Consider the following 15,690-nt stretch of genomic DNA (forward strand, 5'->3'; position numbering starts at 1 on the left):
ATCCTCCTTTCAAAAGATGAGAGTGATCAAAAGACAACATAATTTCCAATCGCAATACGTTCCTTCTCCTTTTTATTTCATTTTCATTTTTAATAATGGAGTTCATTTTGTAGAGCACATTTAGATTTACAGGAAAACTGAGCAGAAAGTAGAGTTCCCACCCTCTCTCTCATCCCCAACACACCTACAGTTTCCTGTATTATTATGTATTATTGTGTTACTGTATTGTTTGTATTATGTAATATGTATTATTATGCATTAAAATGTATTATTATTTTATATTAGTGAGGTACATTTGCTACTATTGATGAATCCATATTGATACATTATCATTTTTAATAATGGAGTTCATTTTGTAGAGCACATTTAGATTTACAGGAAAACTGAGCAGAAAGTAGAGTTCCCACCCTCTCTCCCATCCCCAACACACCCACAGTTTCCTGTATTATTATGTATTATTGTGTTACTGTATTGTTTGTATTATGTAATATGTATTATTATGCATTAAAATCTATTATTATTTTATATTAGTGAGGTACATTTGCTACTATTGATGAATCCATATTGATACATTATCATTAATTAAAGTTCAGAGTTTACATAAGGATTCATCCTTTGTTTTTTACAGTTGTATGAGTTTTTTTTAATTTCAGAATTTTACAGGGGTATACACATTTTGGTTACATAATTTGCTTGTGTACAGTTTGAGTCAAAGTTAGAAAAGTTGTAAGTGTGCCCTTCACCCAGTTAGTGTGCATTGTACCCTTTAGGTGTGAATTTACCCATCCCCTTTTCCCCCTTCCCACCTACTTGATTTCCCTTGAGTTTTACTTCCATATGTGCACATAAGTGTTGATCCATTAGTTCCAATTGAGTACATGTGGCGTTTGGTTTTCCAGTCTTGATTTTTTTTTTTGGAAAACATACTATAAAGCTTTATTACTATTATTATTTTTAATGACATTTATTGAAGGTTACTGTGTGCCGGACACTATGCTAAGTGTTTTACATACCTTATGTCATTTAATTATCATCCAAATCCTATGAAGTAGATAGCATTTTTATTTATTTATTTAATTCAGGATATTATGGTGGTACAAACATTTTGGTTACATGTAATACATTTGCCTCGCCCAAGCCGGGGCTACAAGCATGCCCTTCCCCCATGCGGTGCGCTCTGCTTCCATTAGTTGTGAGTTCATGCCCCCCACCCCCCTACCTGACTGGCACCCAATGAGTATTACTACCATGTGAGCACCTTAGTGTTGATCAGTTAGTACCAATTTAACGGCAAGTACATGTGGTGCATGTTTTTCCATCCTTGTATATCCTTCACTTCGAAGGATGGGCTCCAGCTCTATCCAGGATAATATAAGAGGTGCTAGTTCACCATTGTTTTTTATAGTTGAGTTGTACTCCAGGGTATACATATACCACATTTTATTAATCCACTCAAGTATTGATGAACACTTGGGTTGTTTCCACATCTTTGCAATTGTCCATTCTTGTGATCCTTCTTTTTATTTCTCTCCTTCCTTTCCCTCTCACATGTTTCTCTCTGTTTCTCTTCTCTTTTTTTCCATCTTTTCTTCTCTTTTTCCCCTTCTCTCTTTCTCCTCCTTCTCTTCCTTTCTGTTGTATTTTCCCTCACTCTTCTTTCCTTATCCCACTGCCTGTTTTTAATTGTCCAAGACTGCAAAAGCCACCCCCAGACATCAGCTACACAAGGAGTAGGGATCTGGAGGTCTTCAATCTGATTTCCATTAATACTTCTTACTGAATAATCCAGATCACTAGGTAAATGGCAAAGAATTGGGCAGAGCCTAAATTAGCTGCTCGTCTATCTTTCCTACCCAAATTTATGGAAAATTGTGAAGCTTCTTGGCAAGTGTACCCTAATTGGGAAATATTTTCTTTCTTTGTTATAACCACAAATGAATTCACAAAACAAAAATTATTTTCTAAAACTTTAGAAGCCTTAAACTTGAAATGCTAAAACCTCTCAATGCCTTTGCATTTTTTATGAAAAAGATTTCTTTTGAACTACTTTCCAACATGTATTACCTCTAATGAAAATGATTAGTGAACTTTGCTCTTTGCTTTGTGTGCAAAGGTGGTAATGAAAGTATCATTAACAAGAACCTAGCAGCTGAATAAAGGCCACAAAGAGCACACAGTTAATGTGGTCAGTGAGATAGTTTGGAACTGTGCACAAGGGCAATTGAAACACTTCAGGCTCTAAGCAAATAATAGTAATATCTTTAATGATCCATTCAATTGTCGGTCTACGTCAAGCAGACCAAATACAATTAAAGTACGTTGAAAGCTATGGGTACTTGGGCTATTTGCTTCCAAACTCCCATTCCTTGGAGTGTTTTGTCATGTCCCCAGTCCCTGGCAGAGTGTGTGCTTTATGGTAGGGACTCTAGAAATTTCATTGCCTGCCTGACTGAATGAATGAATAAATGAAGGGAGCTAGTTTATCTAAAGTATTTTTCTCATACAGTGAAAAGAGCACTTTAAATGGCTTGATGGCCCAAGTCTGGCCATCCATGGTGACCCAGGATTCCTGGAGCTGGTTTGGGAGTCTCCTTCTGCCACTGTAGTATGTAGATGACAGCAACAAAGAATCTGTCGCCAAGAATCCTGAAGCCACTGCTAACAGAGATCATTTGCAAAACTATTCCAGGACGATAAGGAAAATGACTTCCAGGCTGAGTCTTCTTTCATAAATTTACCTAAACAGTGATGGGAGTGTGGAGAAGAAAATCTCAATATCCTCAAATCCTTGAGTTAGAAAGAATCTTAAAGAAACCCATATGTTGATAGATAGTGAAATCTATGTGTTGATAGATAGTGTTAATAGATAATGTCCTAAATATGACATAATGACTGTACTTTACATTGTCTCTTTGGTTTTTGGGTCTTTTTAATAAAGAATATAGCACATTTGAAAAGCTTTTTATAAAAAGATGAGAAAAGTATTTATTGATCTGGTATTAATAATAGTATAAATCCTGGCAAATGATATGTTTCTTTTAAGTCAATACTCAGATTAAGTTGTTTAACAAAAATTCTTTTTAATTATCCCCAAATTAAATTATCATCTCTTATGACAGAACAGTTGAATTTATTTTTACATTTAAACATGCAGCTGCATGTAGATAACATTCCAAGAGTAATCTTTCTAAATTTAAATATTAATCTGGAAATTGTCAGGATAAGAAATTTTGTCAATTGTTTACTACATAGAATGACAAGGCAAAGGATTCTTTTGAGAAAGACTGAGTTTGACCAGAGAAATGTCCCTTTTGGTCTTATGTATATTTATAATTTAAATGCACATATAATATATACATAACAATATACATATATACATATGTAGATATGTATAATAAGTTATCTATTGCTACATAGCAAATTATCTCAAAACTTAGCAACTTAAAACAACAAATCTTTATTATCTTCCTTTCTGAGTGTCAGGAATCTGGGTACTGCTTGGCTGGGTGCCTCTGGTCAGTCTCCCACATGCTGCAGTCAAGGCCAAGGCTGTGGTTATCTCAAAACTCCGCTTGGGAGGATCCACTTCCAAGCTGCCTGACACGGTTATTGGCAGGCCTCAGACCCTCTCTGGCTGTTGGCCAGAGACATCAATACCTTGCCATGTGGGCCTCCATGGGTCAGCTGACAGCATGGCAGCTGGTTTCCTCATAATGGCCTAGAGAGCAGGAGAGAAGGTACTGAAGACAGAAACCATAGTCTTTTTGTAACCTAATTTCAGACATGATATCCCATCCTTCATATTTCATTCATTAGAAGTGAGTCCATAAATTCAGCCCAGATGCAAGGAGAGATCACATAAGGACTTGAAAGCTGGAAGGCAGGGATCACTGGGAGCATTGTCAAGGTTGCCTACTACATGTCTTTGTGCATGTATATGTATGTGAACATGTATATATGTACACGTACATACAGACACATGTGTACACACATATATGTGTGTATACATATTTACAAAGAAAGAGTATTTATGCTTCAAATGTCTGATGTGCTTGATAAGATGCAGTATTGTTGCTAGCATTAATAAGACTCCTCTGCCAGTTTAGGATAAACTCCTCTCTGTCAATAATTCTTACCAAATCTAAATTGAGCAAAGTGAGGAAAAGGTTAGTAATTTCAGTAATTTCAGGATTGAAAACCTATAATGAAAGTTAATTTTTTTTTTTTTTTTGAGACAGAGTCTCACTCTGTTGCCCAGGCTAGAGTGCTGTGGCATCAGCCTAGCTCACAGCAACCTCCAACTCCTGGGCTCAAGCAATCCTCCTGCCTCAGCCTCCCGGGTAGCTGGGACTACACGCATGCGCCACCATGCCCGGCTAATTTTTTTCTATAGATATATTTTTACTTGTCCAGATAATTTCTTTCTATTCTTAGCAGAGATGGGGTCTCGCTCTTGCTCAGGCTGGTCTCAAACTCCTGAGCTCAAACTGTCTGCCCGCTTCGGCCTCCCAGAGTGCTAGGATTACAGGCGTGAGCCACTGTGCCAGGCCAAAAGTTAATTTTTATAAGTCGTATGATGTTTCCACCCTGTGCCAACTCTAATTTCAAGCTAGGGGCCTCTGTCTTTGGCTTTATGATTTAGAAGCCCTGCTCTGGCCCTCCCCAGGGCACCCCCACCACTGTGGGACAAGTGGATATGCCCATCTGGAGTTCTCACCTCCTCATCTTTTCCACACTCTTCACTCAGGACCTTGAAATGAAGGGTGTGTGTTCTCCTAGACCTAACGTATAGGCAAAGGGTGGCTGTTTGGGGGGATGGGTAGAGCTTAGACATGGGTGCTTATTATTTTGGGGAGAAAATGTAAAATCACACTGAAGCCAGCATAGACTTAGAATTTTAAATAATAATAATAATTATTATTATTATTATTATTATTTTGGCCAAGCTCCAGTTCTATCTAGAGGCTTCTAGCTTTTCCAGATAGGATAGGAATGTTTCCAAATATGAACCATTTTCTACTCCTATACAGGTAGGAATTTGGAAGTTTGTGTGTGAATTTTGAGAGGAAACAAGGTGTTTAAGGAAGAAGTGGAAATGGCTGCTTTTCTGAGAGAGGTTAAGAAAAACTACACGTGGGCAAAGTCCTTCAGAGCCCTGATGGCAAAGTGTGGCATGGGGTTGGGGTGAGGCCAGTGCTCCCCTTATCAGCTCAGAACCCACCACCACTCTGATAACTCAAAAAATGTTGATGCTTAGAACATCAGGTGATAGCATCCTGAGCATGGACCCAGAGGTCAGCAAAAGGCATTTTGGAGATATAGAAATGAAGTTTATTTCAATAGTTTGAAGGGCAGCAGGCTTTAGCCAGGAAGGTGGGGGACAAAGGAAGACAGCTTTGCAGATGCTGCAAGATGACTTGAGTCTGCCCATTGGTGACTTCAAGACACAGGGAAAACCCTTTACAGACCCAGCTTGTAGGACTTCAGCCACTGGCATTTGGATGTTAAAAGTTAAGCAATGAATATGAAAAGACAATTTACGGAAAAAGTACAAATGACCGATAAGCTTTTGAAAAGATATTCAACTTCACTAAATAAATACAAACTAAAACATTGAGATAAATTTTTTTCCAATTAAATTGGAAAAGTTTAACAAAGTTGATATCACCCTAGAGAGAAAGGGGCACTGTCATATATATCCAAAAGTGCACAAAGACATTCATTATAACATTGTTTGTCATGGCAAAAAATGGACAATAAATGTCCATCAATGGATTAATGAGTACATAAGCCGTAAGATGCATTACAATGGGACACAATGCAGGAGTTCAATTCAGTCACTCTATCTACACTGACTTGAAAAGATGGAGGTTTATGAGATGGTAAAGAGAAAATTGAAGGCTGATGAACAAATTATATACCTTAATCTCATTTTTAAAAGAAAACCTATGCACACAGAATCAAAAATTAGCCTACCACACTTTCATAGATGCTGGCAAAAGTTGAGACTTCTGGGTCAGAGACAAAGGGGAGTTTATTATGCAAAGTAATAGCATAGACAGAATATCAGTATACTACCAATTCTCCTACTCACAATTTCCAGAAGGCAATATGAAATAGGCCAGGTGATGTGGACACATACAGTGGGTCATGCTACCGAAGGGGAAACCTGAACTTAGGGAACCCAAATCTTTTACACTGGGCATTAAGCCTTCCTGACCTTACCTTTGTTATAAAAGAGGGAGACACTGTCTTTATTATGTTGCCCCATAAAAAAACAAAATCAAAGACAAAGAAAAAACAAAACACCTACCTTTTGCTCTGAAGGCAGACACTGTATCTTTCAAGGCTGTTTGCTATACAGACATCGTTGGAAAATATAGTCCTTAACAAAAGCAATCGTAAGTCTTTGCTTATGTACAGTAACATGAGAGATTTGTTGAAAATTATGCCCCACATTCCAGTATCATTTGTGTTCTATGTAAATAAAAAAAGTTATAGCTGTCAATTAAAATGGAATTAATTAAATGTTATTTTCATAATAATAATTAAAGGTTATTTTACCATAGAACAGCAAAAATGTTGATACTCTGGTCATCAAATATCAGATGTATCTTTTTATACAAATGATACAAGAATATGTACTTATTGTGGCTGATATATTGTTCATTCTATGCTCATATTATACAGTATAAAATGGGTGATAATGGTCATTTTATCTAATGAATATTTCTCACCCACTTAGAAAAGTAACATCCCAGACTGATTGCTGGAATTATTCAAGACAAAATTAGAACAAGAATTTTTTAAGTTGTATAGCTTTAATGACAGCCATCACATGCATAATTTTTTTCTCACATATTTTTCACTGAAAAATTGTTCTTTGAAAACTATTATATGTCAACATCTCAACAAGAATCTTTTACTCTGTAAATAATACATATTATCTGTCTAGGAGAGTGTTGATTAAATGACAAATTTTTTTTTTTTTTTTTTTTGAGACAGAGTCTCACTCTGTTGCCCAGGCTAGAGTGCCGTGGCATCAGCCTAGCTCACAGCAACCTCAAACTCCTGGGCTCAAGCGATCCTTCTGCCTCAGCCTCCCGAGTAGCTGGGACTACAGGCATGCGCCACCATGCCCGGCTAATTTTTTCTATAGATATATTTTTAGTTGTCCAATTAATTTCTTTCTATTTTTAGTAGAGACGGGATCTCGCTCTTGCTCAGGCTGGTTTCGAACTCCTGAGCTCAAACAATCCGCCCGCCTCGGCCTCCCAGAGTGCTAGGATTACAGGCGTGAGCCACCGCGCCCGGCCTAAATGACAAATTTTTTGAGCTGAACTTCCAACTTCATTTTAATGTTGCAGAAACTGAGGCCCAGAGACATTGAGTGATTTGAAGGTGGCTAACAACTAGTTAATGTCAGAGCTGAGACTAAACCCCACATGCCCTGACTTGGAGCACAAGGCTCTCTCTTCTTATCCAAACCCACATACATACATGATAGAGCTCTCAAACTGGGGTATGCATACCCCTGAAGGCAATGGCAGCAAGCCAGAGAGGGAAAGCCACAGGATAAACACAGGGTGTCTTGCTTCAATGTAAATATTACACAAAGATTTGAGGAGAGTTAGGAGAACCACTTTATTTTTATATTCAACAAGATTGATTATAAAGAGGAATGCACATTTTACATGAATTTTTAAAATTTCAGGCTGGATTCCTCTGGCTATAATCCTAACCCATGGAAGTTAAATTTCTCTCTGCTCACTCTGCTAGGGATACTTCTTTTGTAAAAATTTTATGCCACCAACACAAGGATGTTTAAGAAGATGCTTTTATTCAAAAAGTGCCTTCATTATCTCCATCCTTGACATCCCATAATTAAATTTGCTATATTTTAGCCCTTATAATCAGTTAAATGGTAAATTTTTCTTGAAGGAGCCCATGAAGACCTTATAATAAATGAGTTCTCTGTTCCTTTCCTAAAAATAGGTTTCGTTGGTTTTATTAAAAAATATCCTTCTGTTTTTAATTAGTATAAGCTGAAAGGTTTAAAAAATAAATAAAGGATAAAAGTTGTAAGTGTGATTTTAGTAGAGATTAACTGGTGAATAGTTTACTTCTGTAAGATGCTCTCTACAACTATTTTGCATATGATTCTAAAATCACATTTGTATAATATACAAAATTCAGCAAATATTATGCTTTTCCATTTTTAACGTAGCATATTCATGAATAATATCTGAAATGCTGTAACACATATTAACCGCAAAAATGGGAGACAAGAGGCCAATAAATTATTTTATAAGCTTTCCCAGTGGACCATTCCTCTCATCTGATTTTTATTTCTGGGATTAAAAGCCACTTAAACAATAGTTCTCAGATGATTATTCCCTCCGTCATAGCTTGGAGGACTTTTACTCCCACTCCAGTGCCCGATATATTTTAGAACTACTGAAATAATGTGCACTTGATTTCCCCACTGAGACATTTGTTAATGCTCCATTCCAACACCAGCATTTTTAAAGCTTGATCTATTTCAAAAAGCTACATTTGATTCCTAGATTTCAAGTTCTAATTTGGAGCCAAAAAATCAATTTATTCCATGCAATCAAGATTTTTTAAGTGCAGCATGTTAGGCCCTGGTAGAAGATAGAGATGTTTCAAACAGTGTCCTGCCTCCAAAGTTTCCCAAGCTAGAGGGAAACAGGACTCACATAAATAAGATTATAAAATAATCTATGCTAGAGGTTCCATTACAGCAAGAGGACATGTCCATTTCAAAAATAAATAAATAAAATTCACAGTTGGAGAAGACTGGCCAAATAGTGGCTCAATTTATCCATTTTCTTCCAGAGAAAGGATTTCTCAGCTACTGAACCAATATGTACTTGTTCTTGGCCGATAAAGTCAGCAGAGTTCCTTCCATTTTTCTGTGCACCTCGTATCTTGGGGAGCCTTGATATGGCCACCCCCATCTCCATCCCAGGTCTGGGTCTATGGTGAGGCAAGTGGGGCATTGGCTTTTATGCAAGCGAGATGTAAGAAGGCACCAAAAATTCAGCATTCCAAATAAATAACTAAATGCAATATTTAAAAAAAAAATCAAAATGTATGCAAAAAACATCTATGATGACCAAAATATCAAAATTTTAAATAAAGACAAGAGCGGTAGTACCACCTTACTTTCTTTTTGCGTCAAGTTCCGCTGAGATACCGCAGGGCACTGCTTCACTCACCTCTACCCTCAATGCCAGTGGTCGCTAGACACATCTAATTTTCGGAAACCTAAATTTTCTGATACTCAGATCTCAAAGCAATGAAATGACCCCTGTGCGGCCGCGGTTCGGGCGCCCCGACCCTCTCGTGGTCTCAGGCGGAGCTGGCCGCCCCGCGCCGGCATCCACCGCACGCACCACGCGGCTCCGCGGAGACCCGAGGGTGTCCCGGGCACGACGCGGTGCTGCTGTAGGGCCTCACGCACCAACGTCACAGAAGTCAGAGCTGGGCTTCAAATCTTCCCTAGATTGGATTGGCTTTTAATTGACTGGAATGCGGTAACTTGGTAACAGGACAATGAGCCGCCCGCCAAGACCAGTCTGTGCAGCCCACGGGCCAGATCCGGCTGGTTGTTGGTGCCCCCCGCCACCATGTGTCCTGGAGACCCGCCCCCTCCGCCCGGCGCCTTCCCACGCTTGAGCTTGCTTGAGGCACCCGAAGCTGTCACACCGAGTGCTCGCTGGGTAAGCAGCGCCTGCCTCCCAGACCAGGAGCCCCTCAAGCCCCTGCTCTGAGGCCCAGTCCTGCCTGCGGCTGTCCCTGCGGTCCGAGGAGGAGGCGGGTGGGTGAGCGATGGCGGACCCCACCCAGACCCTCCACCAGGGCTAGAGGTCCGTAAGCTCCTGGGTAGGGTTTCGGGGCTGCCCTTGATGTCCACACTGATAACTTACATTGATCTTTTCCCACTCAACATCTGAGATATATTATATATATATATTCTAGAGCTCTTCCACCTGTCTGGAAAGACTTGGGGCTATGGTTAAACAAGGCTGCGAGTTCTGTAATAAACTGAAAGCCACTCTCATTAAGTCCTAACTCATAGTGTGTGTGCATGTTGCATGTAGGTATAGGAATTTATCATCAGAGAGGATATTTTCTTCTATAGATTTTTAATACAGGTCTTATTCTTCTAGGACTTAATAATCCCACAATACTTTAAACATTTTTTTCTATTGTACCTAGATCCTTACAGCGTTGAGCAATGGAGGAAGCTGCTGCTATTTTCCCTGTGCTAGAACTGTTCACATCCCAGTTCTGTGTTAGATTGTGTTTATTTTCATTATATGGTAACCAATTAATTGAAATCTGATTTCCCCCCCTCATCAGTCTACTGAAATTGCCCTCCAAATTCAGTACATTTTCGGAATAACATCCTCTGCCACCCAACGCAGTGCTGCCGATTTATATTTTTCCTTCTTGAAATTCCTCTCTTGGCTCCCTTTTATTCCTCTGCCTAAGTTTATTACCAGCCCTCCTCTGTCTGCTTCCCCGCATGTTTTCCTCCTCCGCTCTCCACGTAGACGCTTCACAGTGCTCTTCCTCTTGTCCCACTCTCTCCTCTGGGCCCACTGACTCACCAGATCTACACGGCCACCTTGATGCAATCTCCCAGAGACCCGTGTTCACACTTGCAGCTTTCTGGTGCACGCCCTGACCTGTGTGTTCCACCAGGGCCTCAATCTCAGCATTCCTCAGCGCATCCATCTTTCCTCCCAGCCACCTTTCTCATCATGAAGTCGTCACATCATCCTCGTCATCATCACCTGGGACTTCCCTCACCCTAATTCTCTGCCTTCAGTTTCTTGCCAGTTCCCATCAGTTCTCCCTAAACACACCCCATGTCATGTCTGTTCACTGCTCATTCACACTTCCCACCACCCTGGGACAGGCTCATTAGCTCTGGCCTTGCTTTTCCAGAGGTGGCCTTGTTTCCTGTCTGCAATTCCCTCTACACCCCAGGACCCCATACATGTTGCTGCTAGAGTCATCTTCCTGAAGCCTAGCTTTGTCAGGTCTTTCTTCCTGTTCAAAAATCCTGTAATACCTTTCTATTGCCCCAGAATTGAGTGATGCTGAATTACCCAATAGTTAGTTAAGCCTGTGCTTTCAGGGTACCAGCAAAACAAGGGCACCAAAAGAGAAGAAGGAAAAATATTTTTTAAATGACTCGATAGTAGATATTGTTTAAAAACATTAATGTAGTTGTCATGGAAAAAATCATAACTTACGGGACTGTCTTACCTGAATTTTTACCATGAAATTACTTGTAAATTACTTGTAAATTACTTGTAAATTACTTGTAAAATACCATGAAATTATTTGTAAATATATTTCATATATATATACATACACATGTGTATATATACCATATAAAATTAAATTAATTTTAAATTACAGATTATATAAAATATGTGACTTTAACTTAGAGTTCTCAAGACCTGTAAAAGTTTTATCTGGGCGCTGATTAAGTGTACACTTCTGAACCTAAATTTCAAAGTCAGCACAAATAATAGGACCCTAATCCACCTGTCTTAATTTATTTCTCACAATTGCCTTCCACGTGCCTTTCACTGCAGCCAAAGGCTGTACAGCCCCAAATGCCTCACACTTTCCCCCCTACTTCTTTTTTGTGTACTTCCTCCCCTCTTCCACCAACATCCTATTTCTCATTTCTCCTCACCCTGTAAGGCCCAACCCAACTGTCAGTCTTGCCCTGAAATCTTCTCAGCATGTCCAGGCTGACAGTACAGGCATAGTTGCCTTTTGCTTTATTGCACTTTGCAGGTATTGAATTTCCTACAAATTAAAGGTTTGTGGCAACTCTACCTCAAGCAAGTCTATCAGGGCCATTTTTCCAAATGTACATATTCACTTCATGTCTCTTTGTCACATTTTGGTAATTTTCACAATATTTCAAACTTTGTCATTATTATTATATCTGTTATGATGATCAAAGATCAGTGATCTTTGATGTTACTATTGTAGTTGTTTTGGGGCACCATGAACCATACCCATAAAAGAGGAGGAACTTAATCTTTAAATCAGTCTGACTGATCTACTGACTGGCCATTCCCCCATATCTCCCTCTCTCTCTTTGGAACTCCTTATTCTCTGAAACACAATAATATTAAAATTAGGCCAATTAATAATCCTACAATGACCTCTAAGTGTTCAAGCGAAAGGAAGAGTCTCACATCTCTCACTTTAAATTAAAAGCTAGAAATGATTAAGCTTAGTGAGGAAGGCATGTTGAAAGCCAAGATAGGCTGAAAGCGAGACCTCTTGTGCCAAACAGCTAAGTTATGAATGCAAAGGAAAAGTTCTTGAAGGAAATTAAAAGTGTTACTCCAGTAAACACATGAATGATAAAGAGCAAAACAGCCTTATTGCTGACATGGAGAAAGTTTTAGTAGTCTGGATAGATCAAACCAGGTACAACATTCCCTTAAGCCAAAGCCTAACTCTTTAGTTAGCAAGACCCTAACTCTCTTTAATTTTATGACAGCTGAAAGAGGTGAGTAGCTACAGAAGAAAAGTTTGAAGCTAGCAGAAGTTGGTTCATGAGGTTTAAGGAAAGAAGCCATTTCTATGACATGAAAGTGCAAAGTGAAGCAGCAAGTGCTGATGGAGAAGTGGCAGCAAGTTATCTAGAAGTTCTAGCTAAGACAATTGATGAAGGTAGCTACACTAAACGACTGATTTTCAGTGTGGACAAAACAGCCTTACGGTGAAAGAAGATGCCATCTAGGACTTTCATAGCTAGAGAGAAGTCAATGCCTGACATCAATGCTTCCAAGGACAGGCTGACTCTCTTATTAGGGGCTAATGCAGCTGGTAACATTAAGTTGAAGCCAATGCTCATTTACCATTCTGAAAATCCTAGGGCCTTTAAGAATTGTACTAAATCTACTCTACCTTTGCTCTAGAAATGGTATAATGCTGACTGAATGACAACACGTCTGTGTACAGCATGATTTACTGAATATTTTAAGCCCACTGTTGAGAACTACTGCTCTAAAAAAAAGAAATTCCTTTCAAAATATTACTGCTCATTGACAATGCACCTGGTCACCCAAGAGTTCTGGTGGAGATGTACAAGGAGATTAATGTTGTTTTCATGCCTGTTAACAATATCCATTCTACAGCCAATAGATCAAGACTTCATTTTGACTTTCAAGTCTTATTTAAAAAATGCATTCCATAAGGCTATAGCTGCCATAGATAGTGATTTTTCTAATGGATATGGAAAAGTAAATTGAAAACCTTCTGGAAAGGATTCACCATTCTAGATGCCATTAAGAGCATTCATGATTCATAGGAGGAGGTCAAAATATCAATATTAACAGGAGTTTGAAAGAAGTTGATTCCAACCCTCACGGAAGACTGAGGATTCAAGACTTCAGTGCAGGAAGTCACTGCAAATGTGGTGGAAACACCAAGAGAACTAGAATTAGAAATGGAATTTGAAGATGTGACTGAATTTCTGCAATCTCATGATAAAACTTGAATATGTGAGAAGTTGCTTCTTAGGGATAAGCAAAGAAAGTGATTCTTGGGGCTGGGCATGGTGGGTCACACCTGTAATCCTAGCATCCTGGGAGGCCAAGGTGGAAGAATCGCTTGAGGCCAGAAATTCAAGACTAGTCTGAGCAAGAGTGAGACACCATCTCTACCAAAAATAAAAAAATTAGCCAGGCGTGGTGATGCACACCTGTAGTCCCAGCTACTTGGAAGGCTGAAACAGGAGGATCACTTGAGCCCAGAAGTTTGAGGCTGCAGTGAGCTATGAGGATGCCACTATATTTTAAGAAATTGCTATAGTCCCTCCAATTTTCAGCAGCCACCATCCTGATCAGTCAGTAGCCATCAACATTGAGGCAAGACCATCCACCAACAAAAACATTGTGACTCATTGAAGGCTCAGATAATTATTTAGCATTTTTTAGTAATTAAATATTTTTATATTAAGGTATGTACATTTTTAGACATATTGCTATTGCACACTTAATAGACTACAATATAGTATCAACTTAACTTTTGTATGCACTAGGCAACCAAAAAATTTGTGTGACTTGCTTTATTGTGATATTCACTTCATTACAGTGGTCTGGAACCAAACTCGCCATAATTCTGAGGTTTGCCTCTAATTTTTTCTTTCTCCGAGTTTTCCAAAGCATGTTTTCCTTTTCTTATAGTCCTTAACATTTTCAACCTTCTTTTACAGCATTCATGTTCCTTCTCTTACAAAAGGTTTGCTTATAGAGAGCAGGTGTCTTACCTGATGCATTGTCACATTTACCAGGTAGTCATAGACAACTAGTCACCACTTGAATTAAGCACTTAGTAGCTTATGGTCCAATAAATGGTTGAATGAATCTGGACATACTATTTAGAAAATGTTCATTTTAAAGAATGCTTCTTGTGGACAAATGCTATGGAAAATGGTGTGGTGATTACCACTAAATTAAACACAGAATTACCACATGATTCGGCCATTCCATCTCTGGGTATATACCCAAATGAAGTGAAACGCAGGGACTCAAATAGATATTTTGTATACCCATGTTTATAGCAACATTATTCACAATAGCCAAAAGATGAAAGCAACCTAACTATCCATCAACAGATGAATAGGTAAAGAAAATGTGGGGTATTGATACAGTAGAATATTATTCAGCCTTAAAAATGAAGGAAGTTCTGACACATGCTAAATGAATGAATCTTGAAGATATTATGCTAAGTGAAAAGGACAAACATTTGTCACAAAAGGACGAGCACGGTATGACTCCACTTATATGATGTATGTAGAGTAATCAGATTCCTAAAGACAGAAAGTAGAAGGGTGGTTGCCAGGCTCGGGGAGAGGTACACAGGGAGTCAGTGTTTAAGGAGTACAGTTTTGGTTGCAGGAGATGAAAAAGTTCTGGGAATGGATGGTGGTGATGGTTGCACAGCAATGTGACTGTGTTTCATGTGGATGAACTTAATGCCACAGAGCTATAAACTTAAAAACGACTAACATGATAAATTCTATGGGATGAATATTTTACTATGAGAAATAGTTCAGGGAAAGGATGCTTGTTGTGCTTCTGTAGACGAGGGAATATGCTACCAATGAAGCTGTGTGTTGACTGGGAACTGGAACTGATCCGCCATGGATTCACTGAAATGCAAAACCTCTTGACACATTTTTGTATTTCTTTGCACTTTGGCATTAATACTTTGTATCAAATTCATACAAAATTATCATTTGGAAAGAAACATGCCAGGATAAAAAGTTGTATACATAAATAATTAATCATGCCAGTGATTTACATATTATGCAGCTATTTCAATTTCCCTTTTCATCTCTTATGTTTCTACATTTGATTTAAATCCTTAAATATTTATTCTATGGCTTAAATTTTGAAAATGTGTATTACTTTCTGATTATCAAATTAATATGTGTTTATTTAAAAATAGTCAAACATTATTAAAAAATCTATTGCTTAGCGAAAGTCCCTCATGATTTCAAGTGATGACTTTTGCTAACAATTTGGAGCATGTGCATTTTGTGTACATATAAATGTTATGTTTAAGACAAATACTGGTATACATATTATACTGCCAATTACTTTTTTACTTAAA

At 38.6% G+C, this 15,690-nt stretch overlaps 1 protein-coding gene across 1 annotated transcript in view; it reads left to right on the top strand.

The window, feature by feature from the left end:
• The first annotated feature begins 9,327 nt into the window (after positions 1–9,327).
• Positions 9,328–15,690, top strand: part of LRRC72 (leucine rich repeat containing 72) — a 47,338-nt gene continuing 40,975 nt past the window's right edge. Inside the window, exons 1-2 of the mRNA XM_012659392.1 lie at positions 9,328–9,471; positions 9,576–9,746. Of these exons, the coding sequence (XP_012514846.1) occupies positions 9,328–9,471; positions 9,576–9,746 (315 nt within the window). The remainder of the gene's footprint in view (positions 9,472–9,575; positions 9,747–15,690) is intronic.

Source organism: Propithecus coquereli, unplaced genomic scaffold (assembly GCF_000956105.1).
Source record: "Propithecus coquereli isolate 6110/MARCELLA unplaced genomic scaffold, Pcoq_1.0 Scaffold61, whole genome shotgun sequence".
In the NCBI taxonomy this organism is placed as follows: domain Eukaryota; kingdom Metazoa; phylum Chordata; class Mammalia; order Primates; family Indriidae; genus Propithecus; species Propithecus coquereli.